We start from the raw sequence: 21,018 nt of genomic DNA on the forward strand, positions 1-21,018 counted from the left end.
ACTATAAACAATTCCCATCAGCCTCAGCTGCACTGTGCTAATCATTGTGCTAACTAGCTGACATCTTCATGCTAACATGCTAAGCTAACACGGCCATGGTAATCATTACACTTGCTAAACATAATCATATTGTCATTGTGAGCATGTTAGCATGCTGAGGCTAGCATTTAGCTCACAACTGTTCACCCGTTTCTCCATCTTTTAAAGGTGGGGTTGATGATAAATGGTTGGAATAACCCTTTAACGTTAAATTTGATTCATTTTACATGATTTAATTAATTTTTAACCAGACTGTCAAGCTTGTTCAGGTTTTCATGTCACGTCATCTCCTCTTCAGGTAAAAGCAAGTTAATTTAAATATTTCAGTTAGTAGAACTTGTTTCCTGAACGCATCGTCGTGTGATGAGGATATAAATTACGAAAAACGAACAAATCACGTGCGAGCTGTACATCTTTTCTCGTCAGTAATACGAGCAAGATGAGACTCGTGCGTGTTTCCTTGGTGGCCTGTGAGATGGATCGCTCTGTGTTCTTGTTTACCAGAGATGCTTTGATTTATTCCAGTTTGGGATTATCATCTCCAGGTCTGCAGAGGCGCCCGAGCCTCACCATTAATCTCCTGCATGTGTGTTTCCTGTCAGCGGTGACGGATGACCTGCCCTTCAACTCTGTGCCACCCTGCAGAGGAGACGCGTCGTCAATCAGATCATTTCTCAGCCGCCGTTAGGAGAGCAGGTCCTGGAGGGTGACGCCAGCGGGGGCGATGCTGCTGCTGATGGTGTGTGTGTGTGTGTGTGTGTGTGTGTGTGTGTGTGTGTGCGCGGTGACATCAGCCTGTTGTTGTGCACCTCTGTCTCCTCACAAATGAACTGGTTATTTATGGGAGTTTGCACATGAGGGGTGGGAGAGGAGGCTCACAGCAGTGCGACGCTGGAACTCATGATTACCCTCCTGGCCAGCGTCCACGTGCGAGGTGAAGGAGACCTCGTCCTGGCATTCCTCCTCATGCGAGTTCGTGAAGAAGAGGCCTCAGACAGTCATGAAGGATGTGAGCGAACCGCAGCAGAGACGGCTGATTTCAACACAGAGGAGGAATTTTAATTTTCTGTTGTTTGCTCTCTGTGACAGATCCCCCTCCCTCGTTAACAACAGTTAAGATGATGAACAGCTGTTTTGTGCCTGCATGTGGCCGCGGCGGTTTTGGGTGTAGCTCGCTCATGAGGACACATTTAGCAGCGGCAGAAAACACGCAACACGTCTAATGATTATTTATGAATATTTTGTCTCCGGGTGTCAAAGCCTCCTGCGGCAGAGATGACAGACGCGGGCCGCCGGCGCCCCCCTCTCGTCTGCGCTCCGCAGAGGGCCGGGGCCCCTGTTTGTCAGCCGGCTGTCTGGATGACGGGCCCCCGGGGGCCCCGGCTGCTCTGAGGGACGGGCAGAACAGAAGGGGTGAGCCTGGGCCACGGCCCGTCACTCACTGCGTGTCTCACTATTGTCTTTGAGTCGCTGCCCTTTTCCTTCTTTTCTCCACATCACAAAAACAAGAAGCAAATAAGTCTGGGGGGGGGGGGGATCCTCCTCCTCCTCCTCCTCCTCCACTGCAACGTGGCTCCAACACTTTAGATTACAGATTACAGCAGGATCATTTAGAGATTACTCTGCTTGAAAAATACATTTACTGACAGAAAGTTGATTAAAGTTTACTGGTCAACATAAAGAGAGGACCGACAGCTTTTCATTCATTTAACAAATTGCATATTTTTACCAACTTCTTCTATAAAGCATTCATGAGGAATCTGAGGTAACGGACTTTATTTTTTAAATGCAGCCTACGCTCAGGACAAAGCACTGAAAATCTGTTTATTTCTATAGAAAGTCGCCTCATCACAGAGTCAAAGTCTGTCTGCAGGCTGTGAAGTGAAGAGGAGTCCTGCTGAGCCTTTAATCACAGAGCTCTCCTCACTTTGGTTCCATTTCTTTTAATTCCTGCACTAATGTGGTCTTTTGTACATCAGACTTGTTGATTGTGTTATTTGTTTTATTTTGTTTTTTATTATTATGATTGTATGATGAGTTCACTATAGTTTTAGTGGAGTTGGTTTGGTTTTATTCACACAACAAACGTGCCCAAATATTCACCAGGAAACAAACAAACAAACAAAAGGACAGATCAAATCCAACGTTAACATGTCAGACATGAGCTGTTGACAGAGGATGTGAAATAAAGTGGAATTATTATCATTATATAGTGCAGCGTATGAAGGCTGTAAAATAAAGCCTCCTTTGTTCAAAGCTAACTGTGAGATAAACCCTCCGGTACACACCTGTAATTATTCATTGTGTTCTGATTCATTGAAAAAGTATTTAAAGTCAGTGTTGAACATAAAATGACTGTTGTAGCTGCAGGCAGACGTCCTCGCAGTATTTCTGTGTGTACAAAATCTAAAGAATTTCCAAATGAAATCCTAAAAAGTAAACAAGAAAATCATTTTGTGGCAGCAAAGCGTCTGACAGGACTTGTGCAAAGAGTATTTACGGCGTCTGGAGGCTCGGGTGTGGTCAGGTAAATGAGATGGATGAGGGTGTTTGTTTGGTGCTGGAGAGGGGGTAGCGGTGTCTGCCCGACAAGGTGTGTGTTGGCGTCCACACAAAAAGTGACGCCCGCGGGCGGGGCCCCGCCTCTTTCCCACCAGATCGACTTTCTTCAGCGCAGGAATGAGACACGGACACCTCCTCCAGGCTGAGACATATAATCTGGGCCTGTCAGGGCCTTTATCAAACAGGATCAACTGGTGCGCCGGGCCTTTCTCCACAGTCCCCACAGGCTGCAGGATACCTGCACACGCATTCCTCCGACACATCCCCGTCCCAGGAGGCGTATCGCCTGTCTTTTATGGCAGCTCAGCTCAAGGATTCGGGGAGGACCGAGGTACAGTTGCTCCTCTGCATTGTCCCGATTGAAAGCTAAGATAGCAGCGGGGCCTTCGGTTTGGAGGGTAGTCCTGATCCCCCGAGTCTCAAAGTGTTAAAGCGCCAATCAGCAGAAAATCAGTGTTTGGTGACTTCGACCTGAACGCCGCAAAGACAACGATGATGTGATCTGTTGATAGTGAGCGAGGAGTTCAGGGGGCCTTTAACAGTCCCTCAGGTGAGCTCGCCGTCCTCGGCTCAGGCCGTCACTGCAAGTGACCAGACGAGGGAGGGGATGAATCAAAGCTGGGGCGGCGGCATGCACAGGACTCTAATCATATCAGTCGCCCCTGAGCCATATGTCTCTGTACTCTCTTTAATTGAATCGAGGCCGGGATGAGATTGGCTGACATTCCTTCCAGGGACTGAGCCGCACTTAGAGAGCAGGAGTAAGAGCGATGCGAGACGGCTGCTGTCTTGGCACACTTTGGTCTGAAATCCTGACGGCATCCTGCAGCCCACCTGTGTGGTTTCATGTCCCCGGTTTCACTGCCGTTCAGACTTGTCCAAGGCCTCAACCTTTATTATCTGATATGAAATAATTGTGAATTTTATTGGCACGTTTGCAACCCAGCGATTGCTTGTTAAAGCCAGACTCGTGAAATGTGACAGATTTGCGCTCGGCGGGGCGAACACTTACCTTATTGAATCTCTCGGTCACGTGCAAACGCATTATTTGCTCCTGACTCTCTGAGGAGGACGTCTGACGTCAGCTCGTCCTCTCGGCCAGCTGAATTACTGGCATCTATCAGCCTTATGAAGACACATGAAGATTAAGTTAACGATTTAATGCCTCAGAATCGCCTGTTTATTTGTGCCCTTGTCCACCTCTGTTAATCACCTTGTGTAAAGAACTGCAGAGGATGTGCAGCCATGTTGCATTCATGTCTCCAGCAGCAATAGACCCAGCACAGCGTGTGCGTACACGTCGGACTGAGGCCTCAGCACCTTTGTGGCTCCTGCATGGAGCACATCGCCTGGAGCTGCTGGGATTTTCCCCTGGAAAGAACTGAGGTGAAACAAATTTCGTCTTTCTTCCTGTTTTGTTTTGCCTGCTTCCCGTGCAGCCGAGAGGCGAAACCTTGAAAACCAAACAGAGGTGGAAACAGGCAGACAGAGAGGTCTTTTCAGGCTCCTTGGCCCATAATCAGAATGGGATGTGGGTTTGAAACGGACCTGAACGCAGTCAGTGTTAAACACGGCTGTGACGTGTATTCAGAGCGAAGCAGGAGGCGAGAAGCTCTGAATTTAGAATAAGTGTGTTCCAGCCAGCAGAGGATGGAGCGCGATGGTGAGAGTCTGGCACAGGAGAGACGGAAACACTTTGTGATGTTTGATGACTCACTTTTGCCAAACTCAGCAGGGCCGAGAGCCTCTTCTAGCGCCGGCCTCTCAGAGCGAGTGCTAGCTTGGCTGAACTCGCCTTTATAACTCGAAAAGTTGATATGAAACACGGCAGCTCGACGGGCGCAGCTGTTCATGCTGTACAGAGGGATGTGCTGAGGCTGCGCTGCTGTAGAAACACAGTTTGTCCTCACTGCTGCTGGACAATCTGACGTGTCTCCATGAAAAGACGTTCGACTGCAGAATAATACAACTAATATTCTGTCAGACTTATTCAACTTGTATTAATTATGGGATTATTTACCTTAGCTGCACTCATTGAGTCGCTTTCTGATTCTGTTTCAGAGAGAAAGCTGTAAACAGTCTCTGTACACGACCTGCCGAGTGGTCAGATGTTCCCCTCAGGAGCTGGTGGAGACCAAACACAGAGCTAAAAGAGAGCGAACGGTGGACTAACATTCAAACAGCACTCCAGATGAACTGTAACAGCTGGGTGAATTTAATAAGCTCAACATAACTACTGAAAAGTTGAGGTTACTTGTCTCTGTTGCCCCCAAGTGGCCAAAAAAAGGTCTGTTATTGTAGGTTTAAATAAAATCCAGAAGACCCTCTCTGGACCCTGTCTCTGGTTTGTCCGTCCTGAATCCTACTGTGGTGAAGGGATGACACGCCTACTCTGCCTCTGATTGGCTTACCCTGATATTCTAGCCTTAACCTTAACCAATCATCGCTCCTCATGCCTAAACCTAACCAACGAGTACCAGCCAATCAGTGTCTTTCTGTAGATATAGAAAGCTCATTCTAACACAGGAAAAACACAATAATTCTTTTATTCAGGTGATTATACACTAATTAAAACTTAATTATTCATATTATATTCCATTTCTGCCAGGAAATCTGCCTGAATCCTGCACACTGGACCTTTAAACAAATTTATACCAAGTCTGAAGAAGAAGCATTAAAGGAATAGCTGCACATTTTGTGAAACATGCTGATTCTTGCTTAGTTAGATTTAGATAGATAGATAGATAGATAGATAGATAGATAGATATGAAAAAAGTGAAAAATTGTGAAATAAGACTATAAAGAACAAACTATACATAATAAAATATCAAAATAGCGAGCAGTAAAAAGCGTATATACATAATAATAAAATAGCAAAATAGCAAACAGTAGTAATGAAAAAGTATTGCACAAAAAATAATATCTACAGCAAATGGCAGTAAGATTTCACTTCTTTATGTTAAATATGAAGCCAGGGCTGCATTAGCTTAGCATAAATAGCATAAAGAATGCAAACAGGTAGTTCAGCTAGCCTGGCTGTTTCCAAAGGCTACAAAACTCACCTCCTAGCAGTGCAGCTCAACATATCAACACTTTATTTTTCATCCAGATTAAGATATTACTTGCTAAACTAAGATAAGCTAAGCTAACCAGCTGCTGGCACCATAATTTACAGGCATGTGACTGGTGTCCATCTTTTCATTCACTCTCAGTGAGAAAGTAAACAGGTTTGTTTCCCAAAATGTCCAACGATTCTTTCAAAATACAAAACAGTTGCTTTTGAAGACTAAACCGTTATTTGATGTGATAACTTGTTTATTTCACACAGCACCTTTTCCAAAACTGTATTTTAGCCTGAAACCTGTGATTTAGTAAGTGTACTTGCATGGAGAGAATTGTGTGGATTAATCTCAGCAGCATTTCAGATTCCTCGCCTCACACAGGGCACATTAGGGTTTCCAGCTGCTGTTTCATGCTCCCTTCTCTGTGCCATGCAATTATGCTGGTTCCCACCGGAGGTTTGGATTGGGTGGAGCTCAGCAAGGAGTAAGCTCGGGCATTAAGTGCTCCTCGCTGAGCACAACTTACATAAATCCACAAATACAGCCAGAACAAAAAAAAAGCTAAGACGCACGCAAACACGCACAAGAGAAAAGAAACCATCACAATAGCTGCTGTTCAGGAAATGGCATTCCTTAACTGGATAAGACACTCAGAGACACCACCCATAACTCTGTGATTCACATGAGAAATCACTCTGAAAACGTCCATCGAGGCCTCGAGGATCGAAGGCACAGACATCTCTGCAGCTCAGTCACTGATAAACATCAAACTGTCCCACTGTAAAGAAAGCATCTCCCAGATTTCAAATAAAGCCCCCGAAGACCTTTCTGAACTCTTCCTCTTTCGTCCATCAAGATTACGCTTTTATTTCATTTCATAGCTCGCATCAGACGCACATCAGCGAACATGGAGCCGTGGCTGAAAGACAGAAGAAAGAAAGAAGGAAAGAATATTAAAGGAAAAGCAAACTCCAGCATTTCATTTACTGCTGTATGTGTTGTGTCGTCTGCTTTAAGGCGAGCACGGATTAACTGGAAACCTCCTGCTGAGCCTCTGTGTTGGGAACGACGTGCATTGACAGTTTGTTGCAGGAGCTCTTTGCTTGTGACAACAGAGCTGTTGTGAGGGAGGCTGGTGATGCCTGGCACTGAGGCTGCAGCCCTGCCCGTGGTTGCTCTCTGCACAATCTTCCTGCATGGACTCCAATCTGCGGCCAACAGCGCCCTCTGGTGTCCCAGTCACTGCGCAGGATTCTTCTTAAGCCACATGACAATCATTTGTTTCTTATCTGGCGTTGAAGCTGATCTTGAAATAATTCAATGCAAGAAAGCACATTTTGCTGAAATTATGTGACCAGTTCATCTAACACTGACATGTTGAAAACACACATGGCGTCTTCTGTGTTTTCAAAGTCTGAGAAAATAACCCGATGATGTAATCAGGGTTATCTCAGATTGAGATTTATAATTCTTAATAAAAAGCTGGAGGTAAAAGTTTGAAAGATGTGGTTGTTTACCAGGCAGCAAGGGTCAAGATGAGTTACTGAGTTGCATTGTGGGAATTGTAGGATCCAGTGGAGCTTCAGGATTGGTCAGCCTGTGCTGCTTTGATTCAGAGCGTTTCTCTTTAATGTGTCTCTCAGCACTACTGAGATGTGTGTACTGAGTACACTGATGTGTTAAGAACATTTTTTAACTCATGCATTCAGCATTAACTCTGTGCATGTGTGTGTGCATGTCTGTGTGTGCTTTCATGCTTTAAGAAAGTCTCAGCACTGGTTGCTGTTTAGAAACTGCCAGAATTTAAATACCCTCCCACACACACACACACACACACACACACACACTGAACACACACACTCACTCTCTTCCCTTCATCCTTGATGCCTCCTCACGGCTGCAGCAGCTTGACACGAGCTCCACAGAACGTGGCCGTTCAGTCCTCCATCAGCTCTGAGCCGTCGCCCCTCCACCTCCTCACCTTCCCTGCTGTTGTTTTAAGGTTTTTTCTGCGCGCGCAAAAGTAAATAATTCATTGTCAGCGACGCTGCCTACAGGTCCGAGTGCAGAGAAAAGCAGCCTGGCTCATCATTCCTGCAGTGTGCACTCATGCAGCAGCTCCTGAGGGAGACGTGGAGAAAGATTGCACCGATCCAGGGAGGCTGCAGAGCACCCACACCCACCGAGGACACACAGGACTGCCCTGACTCCCCTCCTCCCTCCCATCCTTTCTCTCTCACTCATCCCATCTCTCTCAACCCTGCGCTCAGCATTAACAGAGCTGCCGGGGCTGTAGGCAGGCTGACCGTCGCCTCTCAACAAGCCACTTTCCACTGAGGAGAAACTTCAAGAAGCTCCTTCCCCCGGCCTCTCTCTCTCCCTCCTCCTGTTCAAGGATGCCGGAGCTCGGCGAGAGATGGACGAGGCTGCTCTGCTTGTCGCTTCTGTGTGTGTGTCTCTGCCTGCTCAGCGAATCCAACGCTAGGAGAGCCCCCAAGATACCCCGCTGCCCTGCGACCTGCTCCTGCACCAAAGACAGTGCCTTCTGCGTGGACACCAAGGCCATCCCCAAGAGCTTCCCCCCTGGGATCATCTCCCTGTGAGTCCAACACTTCTGTGATTTTCACTCCCAGTACATGTTTTCATAACCGGTATGAAGTCTGAGGAATATGCAGGCTGGTACAGATGGCTGCACCACTGATGTCACCCTGCATTATGTAATGATGCATGAATCCCTGTTTGTCTTTTAATTACCAGGAAGTGAGCATAGGTGCATTTCTTACTCGAGCTTTCTTCATACAGTGTGTGCCGGCAGGGAGACGTGTACCAGGCAGCATTACATAACGACAATAAAAATAATGCTCCTTCTCTGGACCACATGCTGAACCTGAGCACAGTGAGGGAGCACAGCAGCACGGGGAGGAACACTAACAATAGACTCCCCATGTCCCTGCAGGAGACCTGCTCCTCCTCTGAGAGGCTCCATCCTACAGAGGGCACAGAGAAACACTCAATAAATGGAGCACATGTAATGAAATGAAAGCTGAACACTTGCTGGGGGAAGGTCAGGTTTTATATTTATGCTGATATTGACCCCCATGGCCTGTGGATTGAATATTGAGTTTAAACAGTCCAGGGAATTCCAGGGCGCAGGCTGGGGGAGCTGCCCTCGTTTCACAACACAGAAGAAGTGGAGAAGGAACTTGTGTGTCCTAGTTTTTAAAAGATTTAGCCCTCCTTGATATTTCAGCTGCAAGGACGGCCGAGTGACACACTGCTTGTTGTGGATCACACATTTTACCCTGAGACGCTCTGCCTCTCCTCTGCTTCCTCTCATCAACCTTATCTGACGTTGTTTGTCCGAGCAGGACGATGGTGAACGCAGCCTTCACGACCATCCCGGAGGGAGCCTTCTCACACCTTCACCTGCTGCAGTTCCTGTGAGTGAAACAAACAGAGCCCATTCACACCTTTAACATCAGAAACTCTCCATTCTAGAAACCCAGTCAGGACACGTGTCTTCTCACACAGCTGATCCTGGAGCACACGCAGACGTCTTTTGTTTTGTGGAGACAATGGAAGGACTTCAGCCACTAGAAATGAATGGTTATTGAAAACAGTGGTGACATAGCAGTAATAAGAGTAAAGTGGCTCTGTATCAGTGTCATTACCAATCACTGACTCCCTTCAGCTCAGCTCTGCCAGACAAAGAGCCGTTTATCCACTCAGATGCAATCATGAGTGTGTGTGTGTGTGTGTGTGTTTGTGTAGGTCTGTGTGATTGTGTAAGTTGCAAATGTATTCACGTGTTTACATTAGCATAAAACGCGTCTCTAAATTGAAAACAAACAGAAATAGCTGTTTTTAGCTGTTGAAACGCTGTCCTCTGCACTACATCACCGGATCAGGATCTGATCTTTCCTGCCTCCTCCCTGCAGGCTCCTGAACTCCAACACGTTCACCATGATTGCTGATGATGCCTTTGCTGGCCTGTCTCACCTGCAGTACCTGTAAGTGTCTCACTTAAATGTGACTGTGCTTCTTCTTCTGTGCTTCAGAAAGGATCTTTACAGTTTAAACTCTCTGTGTTTGTGATGTTACCTGAAAATACCGATAACATGTTCTAATCATAGTTTCATGGTGCACTGACAAAAACATTTTGCTCAACAGTTTGAAATGAGACTGTGGAACATCTGAGAGAATACTTATTTATATGTATTTATATTTTAGCATGTAGCATTATGCTGTAACTGTTTTGCAAAAGTTGCACAAGCTCGCTTTAAATCAAATTTTTCTGCAGATTTTCAGTTTTGCACCGTCATGCATTGTTTACTCTTGTGAATGGTTGCAGTCAGTCTAGGTGGTCTAATTCTAATTCTAATTCTAAATAACCCGACTCAAGGCCGCACTGTAAGATTTCAGGACTGGACTCTGCAGCACGGTGAAGAGTGCCAAAAGTAAAAGTGGAAATAAATCCTCCCACGCCTGCGAGCACTCTACCTCTGTGGTGCGATAAAGCTGAATATGCCATTCTGTGAATTGATGGGCTTTAGAAAGTGGTTAGCTGATGGCTCAGAGCGTGCAGCTTAGCACGATGGCCAAGCCTCAGGCCGCTCGCCGCGTGGCTTTGGCTGCAGCCCAGCCATCAGGCCTCACTGCATCACCGCCGCTCCTGTCGCTACCCGCCGTGCATGCTAATAAAGTCGTATTTTAATATCCAGCAACCCCCCGAGAGTCTGCACATGCTGCATGTCCTCGACTATCAATAGACAAAACAAAGACAGGATCAGATGATGCTGACAGGCAGATGTCTGCAGCTCAGGCTGCAGTCAGCGTCTCATTTTGATCGCTTGAATCAAAAGCTTTTACCATTAAGAGTCTTTTATTTTTTTCCTGGTTTCATTAGTCGACAGGATCAATCAAATACAAAATAAAAATAATAAAATATTGATCTGTGCTGTCACGTCGTGTGTAATTCCTCCAGCTGTTACCTTGAGGCTGAGGTAAACGCTGCCTTCAGTCAGTCCCGTCCTGACGACGCGACCTCGTCTCCAAACAAGGACGACATTCTGTAACGCTGGCTGGGTTTCAGACTCTGTCATCGCTGTGTGACACACGAGTGCTTCGTTCTCTTCTCAGGTTCGTCGAGAATAACGACATCCAGGCGCTCTCTAAGTACACCTTCAGAGGACTCAAGTCCCTGACTCATCTGTGAGTGAATGAACCGGACCAACCCTGTCCAACATTCGTCACTTTGCACGATAGACTGAAGCTAAAACACAGAGACACACGTCCTGTAGCGATCACATGATAAACGTCCTCTTGTGGATTTTTCAGATCGCTCTCGAACAACAACCTGCAGCAGCTGCCCAGAGATCTCTTCAAACATCTCGACATCCTCACGGATTTGTAAGTGTGCTTCGCTGACATCAGAACAGTGTCTTGACATCTTTGACCCCACAATCTGTCTCTACAAAGCAGTGCTGGTGTCCCCTGAGGCCTTAGCCCCCGCACGCGCCCGCGGCGCTGTGTGGCTCCATTCTGATTCAAACTGATTCAAATCTTCCAATCGGGTTTGGAAGATGTTTGAGCATGTGGCACATGAACTGACACGCTGTCTGTTACGCAGAGACCTGCGGGGGAACTCGTTCCGCTGCGACTGTAAAATCAAGTGGCTGGTAGACTGGATGGAGAAGACCAACACTTCTGTTCCTGCCATCTACTGTGCCAGCCCCTTTGAGTTCCAGGGCCGCAGGATCCACGATCTCGCACCTCGAGACTTCAACTGCATCAGCGCAGGTTTCAGCTCGTACAGTTTGCCAAAGGTGTCGTTGTGGCGCGGCTTCTTGGTTGATGAGTTTTGTAACTCTGCCTTGTCTTCCCACAGATTTCGCTGTTTATGAGACCTTCCCTTTCCACTCCGTGTCAGCCGAGTCCTATGAGTTCAACGAGGATCAGTTTGTGGCCTTTGCTCAGCCTGATTCAGGGTTCTGCACCTTGTACATTTGGGATCATGTGGAGATGGTTTTCAGGCGGTTTCATAACATTACCTGTAAGTTTCCTGCTATGAGAACGTACGTTTTCTACCATTCTGTGGTTTAAAATCTCATGGCTGTTCATCTTCGGTGTGTCTCTCTTGCAGCTCGCTCTGCTGTGTACTGCAAACCAGTGGTCATAAACAACAGTCTGTACATGGTTGTGGCTCAACTGTTTGGTGGATCTCACATCTACAAGTGAGTGTTGAGTTTTAATCTCTGCGAACAGCGAGTGGCTTGTTGAATTTCTGCAGAATATATATATATATATATATATATATATATATATATATATATAAACATGAATATCTTTGCACGCTTTTTCACTTTCCTGTTGAGAGTTAGATGAGAAGATCAAGTCTCACGTCTAAACAGTAAATTTGTCGCTGGAGCCAAAAAGGCAATTAGCTTAGCTTAGCATAAAGCCAGGAAACAGGGGAAATAGCTAGCCTAGGCTCTGCCCAAAAGTAACAAAATCTACCTCCTACCACCTGCAAAGCTCTCAGATTAACACATTAAACTTGTGTGTTTAATCTGCAAAAAAGAAATGAGTCAGTGTTTAAATCAAATCAAATCAAACTTTATTTATATAGCACTGTTGGCTGCCATCACGAAACCGTCCACATAACTGCATTAAATACATGAACAACCTGCTAATTAGTTCACTCAGAGATAATGATGAATGGACCCTGGCTAGCTGTTCTCCTTGTTCTCAGTGTTTGTGCTAAGCTAAGCTAACCAGCTGCTGGCCACATCTCACAGATGTGAGAGTGGATATTCCTTTAGATGTGAAACACTCTGACAACCTCTTTGCTGTCGCAGGTGGGAAGAGGACCCGCAGCGCTTTGTAAAGATCCAAGACATCGACACCACTCGAGTGAGGAAGCCCAACTTCGTGGACACCTTCCAGCTGGATGGAGAGTGGTACTTTGTGGTGGCCGACAGCTCCAAGGCCGGCTCCACCAGCATTTATCGCTGGAACAGCAACGGTTTCTACTCCCACCAGTCCCTCCATCCCTGGCATCGGGACACCCATGTGGAGTTCCTCGATGTTGGGGGAAAGCCTCACCTCATCCTCTCCAGCGCCTCTCAGCCGCCGGTGGTTTACCAGTGGAACCGGAGCCAGAAGCAGTTTGCTTTCTTCTCCCAAATCACAGAGCTAGCAGACGTGCAGATGGTTAAGCACTTCTGGGTGAGGAAAGTTCTTTACCTTTGCCTCACGCGCTTCATTGGCGACTCCAAGATCCTCCGCTGGGAGGGGCAGCGTTTCGTGGAGATCCAGACGCTCCCCTCTCGGGGCTCAATGGCAGTGTATCCTTTCACAGTGGGCCTCCGTCAGTACCTCATTCTTGGGAGTGATTTCTCCTTCTCCAGAGTGTACCTGTGGGATGACCTCACTCAGCGCTTTCAGCCCTTCCAGGAGCTCAACATGAGAGCTCCGCGGGCGTTCAGCTTGGTTTCCGTCGACAACAAGGACATTCTGCTGGCTGCCAGCTTCAAAGGCAACACCCTGGCCTACCAGCACCTGGTGGTGGATCTCAGTGCCAAGTAGACATGTTCCGGTCAGGGCGAGAGGAGGCGCTTCCGAGCATTTATCAATATGTGCCAAATAAATGAAAGACTGCAAAATGTTTAAGCCATGTAACTAAAGGTCTGCTGTTTCACCAGGTGTTTTAAGCGAGGCAACTAATTAAATGATTAATCTATTTTTATGCACTATCTCTTAACATGAGAATGAAATGATGAGATAATACACGGCGTCGGTAACATGCCAACATTAGTGTCATGTCAGTGCTGCATCAATGCTTCTCTTCTGCCAACCATATATCTAGGCCAGTTATTTTTGGGAGCATTATATTGTATACTGTACTTTACTAATGTGCAAATGATGTGCATGTGCATCTACTGAACTATTCACTGGATGAGAGTGGATACTGTAACTGGCTATAAAGGTTTTGTAAATTACACAGTGTAGTTTATCTGTGTAGCATTTTGCATGACACAGTACACATGATTTAACTACAGTACGTAAACAAGGCAATACTTACCACTGCAAAAGTCCTGTTTATCTTTATACACGAGATCCCGCTGAATCTGTTTTGGATTTAATGTTCATTCTGCATTAATAATAACATGAGATCAGAGGCTCAAGCTAAACAAGGCCCCAAAATTGACTAGAATTTCTGTTTTTAAAAACATATTCCCACTTTAGCAAACTTGTGGATTATATCAAATAAACAATTTTGGGATTCGTGCAAGCTATAACAAGGTCGGAGAATGTATATTAAAGTTATAAAAAGCTCCAATCCTGTCCTGTTTCTGATGTACAGTCACAAACTGCGTTTAATTATTGTTGTGTACATTTGCACATGGAAAGATGGGTGGGAAGGGGGTATAATTAAATCCAGTTTACGGCCCCTAGAAACTCCTGTGTCCTGTTTTATGTGGTTACAGTTGTTTTTCAGAGACCAAAATAACCCCAGAATACAAGTCCTGCAGCCACCGGCGGTTTCTCCTGCAATGTAAATGAGTCCTAAAGAACTGGGACCACATCAGTCTGTGTTTAGTCTGGGTGATGGTGTTTGACGTCCTTTGAATTGTTGACTGTATATTATATTATATCAAAGACATGTAAAGCAGTTTGTAGCCTCTGGGACCATCAGAAAATGAGCGGAAACTCAAATTAAAGATTAAATCTCTGGCGCATCGATGCGCATAAAGAGCGCAAACCCAGTGTTCATGAGCAGAATTCGAGTTGTGTTTGTTTTTGTCTTGAGCCTGCCCGCGCGGGTGGAGTTAACACATTTCGTTTTGGAACACATAACCCCGCTCTTTCGCGCGGTTCGGAACTTTAAAACCACGCGCGGCCGAAAGCTGTTGTTGATATGTGAAACGTTAGCTTGTGTTAGCCAGATTTCAGTGCATCATGGTGAAGTGAGGGTTTGCTTTGACATCTGTCAGCAACATGCGAGCCGCTGCGGTGATTTTTCCCTTAACAGACCATATTTTAGCGTACGCGTTACCGAAGTGGTGATATTTGCTTCAGGTAAGACTGAGGGCAGGTAGTTGTGAGCTAACCCAACGTCAACTCGGTTCTAAGCTAGCTAGCGTTAGCTGCCTGAGCTGTCCTCTTGGAATAACTAGCAGGTCTGTTAGCCGGTTTATCAAGTTTAGCTTTGAGCACTATAAATGTCTGACTCCGCTGAAATGACGCTGACACCTGAGTGGGACGACGACGAGCGGATGAATTTTATGTTCTCCGACTTCAAGGAGAACCGAGATGTCAACACGACGGACTGGGACAGTAAGATGGACTTCTGGACGGCCCTGATCATGAAGAGCTGCAGGGACCGCGGCACCGTGTGTGTCAGCCTGCAGGAGCTGAACAAGACCTTCAGGAGGAGGGAGAAAAGCCCGCTGGGCCTGGCTACTGTCGTCCAGGCCATGGCCAGGTAACTCTGTCGTGTCCCCTCTGGCATGCTGACTGTGTCCGGGTCAATCTGCTCACTCTGCCTGCATGTCAACTTCCGTCAGATGTGGGAAGATCCAGAGGGAGTCCGAGTTTGCTGCCAATGTGGACTGTGGCTGGCTGTCCTGGGGTGTCGGCCTGCTGCTGGTGAAGCCCCTGAAATGGACCTTCTCCACCCTCCTGGGAAGCAGCCGGGTGCCTTTGGAGGAGTCCTTTGTTGTCATTGAACTAGTGAAGGTTTGTCAGTGTGTCATAATGTGATCCAGATGGAGCCAGCATGGTGTTTTCAGTTACACTTAATGCAGTAAGATGCTGTGCTTTACAATTATCTGAATTATTTATGTATAACTATCCCTTCAGTTTTGAGATAAATTCAATATATTCTGCACTAGGGCTGCAACTAATGATTATTGTCATTGTCGTTAATCTGTTCATTATTTCTCAATCAATTGATTAGTTGTTTGGTCTGTAAAATCAAAAGGTGTTTTCTAAAGCTGTAGAAGACGTCCTCAAACGTCTCATTGTAGATATTCATATATTCAGTTTACTGTCATAAAGAATAAAGGAGGAGACATTTAGATTTAGAGTTAGAATTTAAATCAGATTAGAATTAATCTCAAAAAGTTGCTCAAAGCTGTTAACAGATTATCAGAATAGTTGCTTATACATTTAATATTTGACAACGAATGGATGAATTGTTCTGTATGCAACACATGTGCACCGCTGGACCAAGACAGGTGTTGTTAGACTTGCCGCCATGCTGGATAGTTTCTCTGGTATCTCCATCACACACTAAATGCTCGGTATAAAGTTGCTTTCCTGTTGTTTTGCAGGAGAAAGCAGCAGAATTGCTCAGGGTGTACCGGAGCAGTGAATTTGCGAGCAGCTCCATCTTGTCATTTCAAGAGCTGTGCACTCTCTCCTCTGATGTCTGTGCTGATGAGGGCACCCTGTGCATGGCTCTCCTGCAGCTGCAGAGGGACAAACAAGTGACCGTTTCCTTGCACGATGGCGAGAAGGTGAAGTGTGACCCACCGGTCCACAAACAGTTCATTCACAGTCGTTAGAGGCATCTTTTGGAAGTAATCTGTCAGGACAAAGCCTGTTGAGAGAGAGAGCTTCTCCTCTGACTGTTGCTGTAATGTTTTCTTTGTTTTATGTGTCTTTCCAGATTGTTAAGTTCTGTCAGCCTGGGCTGGATCGTGTTTCCCCAGTCAGTGATGTGGATGTAGGCATTTACCAGCTGCAGCGCAGTGAGAAGCTGCTGGGAGAGCGAGTGGAGAAACTGGGCTTTGAGGCTGACAAGTACATAAACTCAAATATGAACTTATAGTAGAAGTAGAATTACTATATTACTATTGATGGAGGATGTGTGGAATTAAACTATGATAGTCTGGAAGGTTTTTGTAAGCAAGCAATACATCAGAGTAAAGGAGAAGGAAGTAATGTTATTTTAGACAAAGACGTTTATGGTGTGATTTAGTCCAGATTAGCTTGTTCCATTTGTTTAATAATAAGTATTATGGTGCTTTGGCCGTCGTTTTTCTCCCCAGGTTATGGACTGATAGTCAGAGGGGCTGCATTGCATGTAAATGGCTCTGAGAGTCCCACTTTGTGATTATTGCTAAAACTGCTTTGCATTATCTAAGTGCAGATGCAAAGAGGAAGCAAGGCTGCTGCTCCGGGAAGGAAAGAAATCACAGGTACGAATAACAAATTACTGCAAAGAACGTTTTATTGTGCCTGACCAAAAGCACTGGGTTCACTCACAATGCTCACCGTCTGTCTCACAGGCACTGAGGTGTTTAAAAGGCCGCAAAAGGGTTGAAAAGAGGGCAGACAACTTGTTTGCTAAACTGGAGTCCATCAGAGGAATCCTGGACAGGATAGCCCAGTCACAGACCGATAAGATGGTGAGAGGCAGAACCGGCCGCAGCACGCTTTTATCGTCTGTAACCAAGTTTCTTGTCGGTGTTGTAAGTGTGTGTTGAACACGTCTGTAGGTTATGCAAGCGTATCAGGCTGGAGTGGCGGCGCTGAGGCTCTCTCTGAAGGACGTGACTGTGGAACGTGCTGAGAACCTCGTGGATCAAATCCAGGAGGTAGCTGTTTGTGTCAAGACCGCAAATTTTGATTTTTATCATTAACTTGTTGTGATCTGTAGTTGGTAAAGCTAACGTTTGCTAACGTATTTAAATAGAAGTGAGCTTATTATTCAGTATCTCAGAAAAAGAAACAAAATAACTTTAATAAATGTTTGACTAAAGTGTATACACCGCTTTGACCACCAGGGGTCGCTGTCATTCAAACTCATATTTTTGACAGATAGTTAAGTGGAATCATTCATTTAAGCATCTTAATGCGTCTTTTCTATGATGTAACCAGTTGTGTGACACTCAAGATGAGGTGAACCAGACCATATCCAGCGGAGTGGCGGGCGCAGGTACGCCGTACTGTCAGCGCCACAACTTTAATATGTTTCTGACATGAACATCGAGGAGGTCTAAGACTGCTGTGTTTTGTAGATGAAGACGTGGATGAGTTGGAGGAAGAACTGAAGTCTTTGTTGGACGAGTCAAAGCCGGATTCCATCTCAGGTTTACCTGAAGTTCCAGCGGGCCCCCTGCGACCCCCCGGGGGGCCGAGCCTCCCGGCCGTCGACCTGCTCGGCTCTCTGCCCGCTGTCCCGTTCACACACCTGAACATCACAGCTGAGCAGCTGGAGGAAGAACTGAATCAGTTAACGCTCACAGATTCAGGTTGGTGCTCTCAGGTTTCTGTTTCCTTCACTGTTGGACTGTAATGTATCTATCTATCTAATGTAAACGCTGTGAAGTGACACGTGTCACCGCTCCGTCCAGGCTCCGAACAGAAGACAACGACATCGCCAGCCAGGAGACTAGAGCCGGCGCAGTGATGACACAGGTGTGAAGCTCTGCATCAACATATCAAACTGTTTCTCTAAAGCTTTTCTGTGAGCCAGAGTTCATAGAAGTTAAAGACAATAACTAAAGTAATTGAGCTTGTTGTGAAATCGATATCAGGATGAAAACGAGGCACTTTCCTTCATTTCATGAAAATAAAAATGCCTTTACTGTGGCAGCATGCCAAAAAGGATTTTTAAAAATATTTTTTCAATAATAAACGAACTTGAAAGCTTTTCGATCGTCTCTGCCATCAGATCTGAAGGAGCTCAAGTCAAAAGCGAACATTTTAATGATTTAAAATATGCTCTTTGATATGCCGCCACTAGGAATGCTTTTAATTTTCTGGTATTTTTGACGAGAGTCTGAACAAATATAAATACATGTCATTTGTAGTGTGTTGTGATGTCTTTAAATGTCCCTCACTGGCAGTATTATAAAGTGTATTAAGTGGCCTTTTGAACTGTAAATATGAAACTTAACGTAAAGAGAATATTACGCCAAATGATTTACAGTCACAAATATATTTAGTCTCATTGCAACATACATGTGAGGACGCCTACCTTATGTGAGTTTAACCAAATATGTTTCTCAAAATAAAATTTATTTTAATCACTTGTCAGTAGTGGTATTTATATGTCAGTGTGTTTGAAGCTGAGGAGAAAACCTCTGGGCCAAAATCAGATCCACAACGATGCACCAGCTCCTCAGACTGCAGGCGGAGAAGAGTTTAGTCCTGACTCAGAACCTGGACCAAACAAAAGTGACTGTGTGTTTTGGGTTTTCTGGCTTTATGATGCAGGAAAACGTCGATATTAAACCTCCGGAGAGGAATGTTTGTATGCATTCAGACAGTTTCAGAGGCTTAACATGCACACACTTTAATAACTCCACCATCCATGGTCGATGGAACGAATGTTTAACAGAAGTCGATGGCTGAAATGTAGTTCTGATAAAAGACAAAAAAAATCAGTAACTGCAAATGAAGCGGGGCTGATGCAGTTTGTGCTACGGCCAGCAGGGGTCACTGTTAATCATGCTATTTTTGACTCAGCCAGATAATAAACTCTGCTTGCAGTTTGAGCTTTAGTGACTTTACTCATAGTTTCAGCACTCTTCTTTATGTTTTTATAATATCATTAAACCTCTAAAAGCTGGTTCCACATATAGTGAAGCGAACAGGAAAAGAATAAACTGCGTCAGTGTTTGTGCACAATATCTTTAACATTAGACGGATTTGATCAGAATTTACACAAATTATAAGTAGTTTAAGTATCACACATAAATACATCTGTTCTTTAGTTAGAGAGCAAATATAAAAGTCAATTCTGTGTTATTGTGAGAAATAGAATATTAGGATGCATACGTGCAGCGGTGGCATAGCAGAGTGTTGGTTTAAATATAGAGGCAAGATTCATGTTAAGGAAAAAAAAAGATCCAAATCCACAGCAGGGAAAGAACTGAATCCAGATCCTGATTTCAAGAGACAAGCTAGTATCAAAAGTCCTTTTCCTTTAAACCTATATAATGTACATGCAGGAGGATCAGTCCTGGTTCTGCTGGGCCCACATGAGAGGCCTGTCTGTGTCAGATGAGATCGTTTTTTAATCCAGGAGACCAAAATTTTCCATTTATTATCAGTGAGCATGTGAGCAGCTTTTATTCACTTTCAGTCCAGGAAATGAATCCAGACTCAGCCGCGTGTTGCTCTGAGGCAAAGAGTCGCTGCAGACACTGATAGCACACAGAGCCGTTCATGTCTCCACAGTTTAGAAACAAAAGCAGGTTTGTGGAGGGTTTTGTAAGTTTATTAAAAATGAGACTGAACTTTACGATTCACAGAAGCACTCAGACCTTTAACTCAGTGCCTGATTAAAGCAGCTTTGGCAGTCTTCCTGGAAATGATGCGACAGGCTTGGCACACCTTTCTTTTGGAAGTTTACATTCTTCTTGGCAGAATCATCAAGGTGCGCAGACATTTTCAGATCCCCCCAGAGATGCTCTTCTGGGTTCAGGTCTGGTCTCTGGCTGGACCACTCCAGGCCTTTCAGAGTTTTCCCGAAACCACTCCAGTGTTTTCTGGGCTGTACGCTTCGGGTCGTCTTGTTGAAATGTAAACCGTCGCCCCAGCTTGAGATCCTGAGCACTGTGGAAAATATTTCTGCTCTGGGTTGCTCGATATTTTCCTGCATCCATCTCTCCCTCTAGTCTCCCAGTCCCTGTCGCAGGAAAGCGTCCCTGCAGCATGATGTTTCACCACCATGTTGGACTGTGGGGATGGTATTAATGGGGTGATCAGTGCCTGGTTTCCTCTACACATCTACACATGCTGTCTGTGACACAGCTCAGTGTTTGTTATATCAGACCAGAGTCAGAGTCCTTCAGGGGCCTTTTGGTAAACTCCCAGCGTGCTGTCACGTTCCCCTTCGTGAGGATTCGCCTCCTCCTTCATAGTGGCCACTGGCTTCTTGGTTACCTCTCCATGCCATGTGAGAGCGTTCACACAGCTCTCTCAGCCTCATGGTTTGCTTTTCACCCTGACAGACAGCACAACTTTAAAACAGGTGTGTGCCTTTCCTAGTTAACTCCAGTGAATTCATTTATGCACAGGTGAACTCCAGTCAAGTTCTAGAAGCAGCTCAAGGACCACTGATGCTGGAGTGTGAGCGTCATAACAAAGCATCTGAATTCTTATGTAAATGGAATATTATAGTGTTTTATTATTAATAACTTCACAAAACACTCCAAAAATCTGTTTCTGCTTGGTCACTGTGGAGGATTGTGTGCAGATCGATGAGAGAAAATGAGAACTGAGTCCATATTAAGGCGGGTCTGAAAGCTCTCTGTCTGCACTGAATGTCTCACTTTCCAGTAACTTCCATCACTCAGCTTTTACTGTAAATCGAGGAGGACACCTAGTGGCCGAG

At 45.4% G+C, this 21,018-nt stretch overlaps 2 protein-coding genes across 2 annotated transcripts; both read left to right on the forward strand.

The window, feature by feature from the left end:
- Positions 1–8,059: 8,059 nt before the first annotated feature.
- lgi3 (leucine-rich repeat LGI family, member 3) lies at positions 8,060–13,374 on the forward strand. Its single transcript, XM_041936498.1, has 9 exons — positions 8,060–8,262; positions 9,032–9,103; positions 9,602–9,673; positions 10,803–10,874; positions 11,001–11,072; positions 11,293–11,462; positions 11,551–11,715; positions 11,806–11,896; positions 12,521–13,374. Exons 1-9 carry the CDS (start codon positions 8,060–8,062, stop codon positions 13,248–13,250), a joined length of 1,647 nt encoding a protein of 548 aa, XP_041792432.1. The 3' UTR covers positions 13,251–13,374.
- A 1,213-nt stretch (positions 13,375–14,587) lies between these two features.
- chmp7 (charged multivesicular body protein 7) lies at positions 14,588–18,708 on the forward strand. The gene is made up of 10 exons (XM_041936652.1): positions 14,588–15,150; positions 15,233–15,404; positions 16,001–16,186; positions 16,339–16,472; positions 16,822–16,870; positions 16,961–17,080; positions 17,171–17,269; positions 17,553–17,610; positions 17,693–17,926; positions 18,029–18,708. The coding sequence occupies exons 1-10, from the start codon at positions 14,888–14,890 to the stop codon at positions 18,082–18,084; spliced, it is 1,371 nt and encodes a 456-aa protein (XP_041792586.1). The 5' UTR covers positions 14,588–14,887; the 3' UTR covers positions 18,085–18,708.
- The last annotated feature ends 2,310 nt before the right edge of the window (positions 18,709–21,018 follow it).

The sequence above is a fragment of the Chelmon rostratus genome, chromosome 5 (assembly GCF_017976325.1).
Source record: "Chelmon rostratus isolate fCheRos1 chromosome 5, fCheRos1.pri, whole genome shotgun sequence".
In the NCBI taxonomy this organism is placed as follows: Eukaryota; Metazoa; Chordata; class Actinopteri; order Chaetodontiformes; family Chaetodontidae; genus Chelmon; species Chelmon rostratus.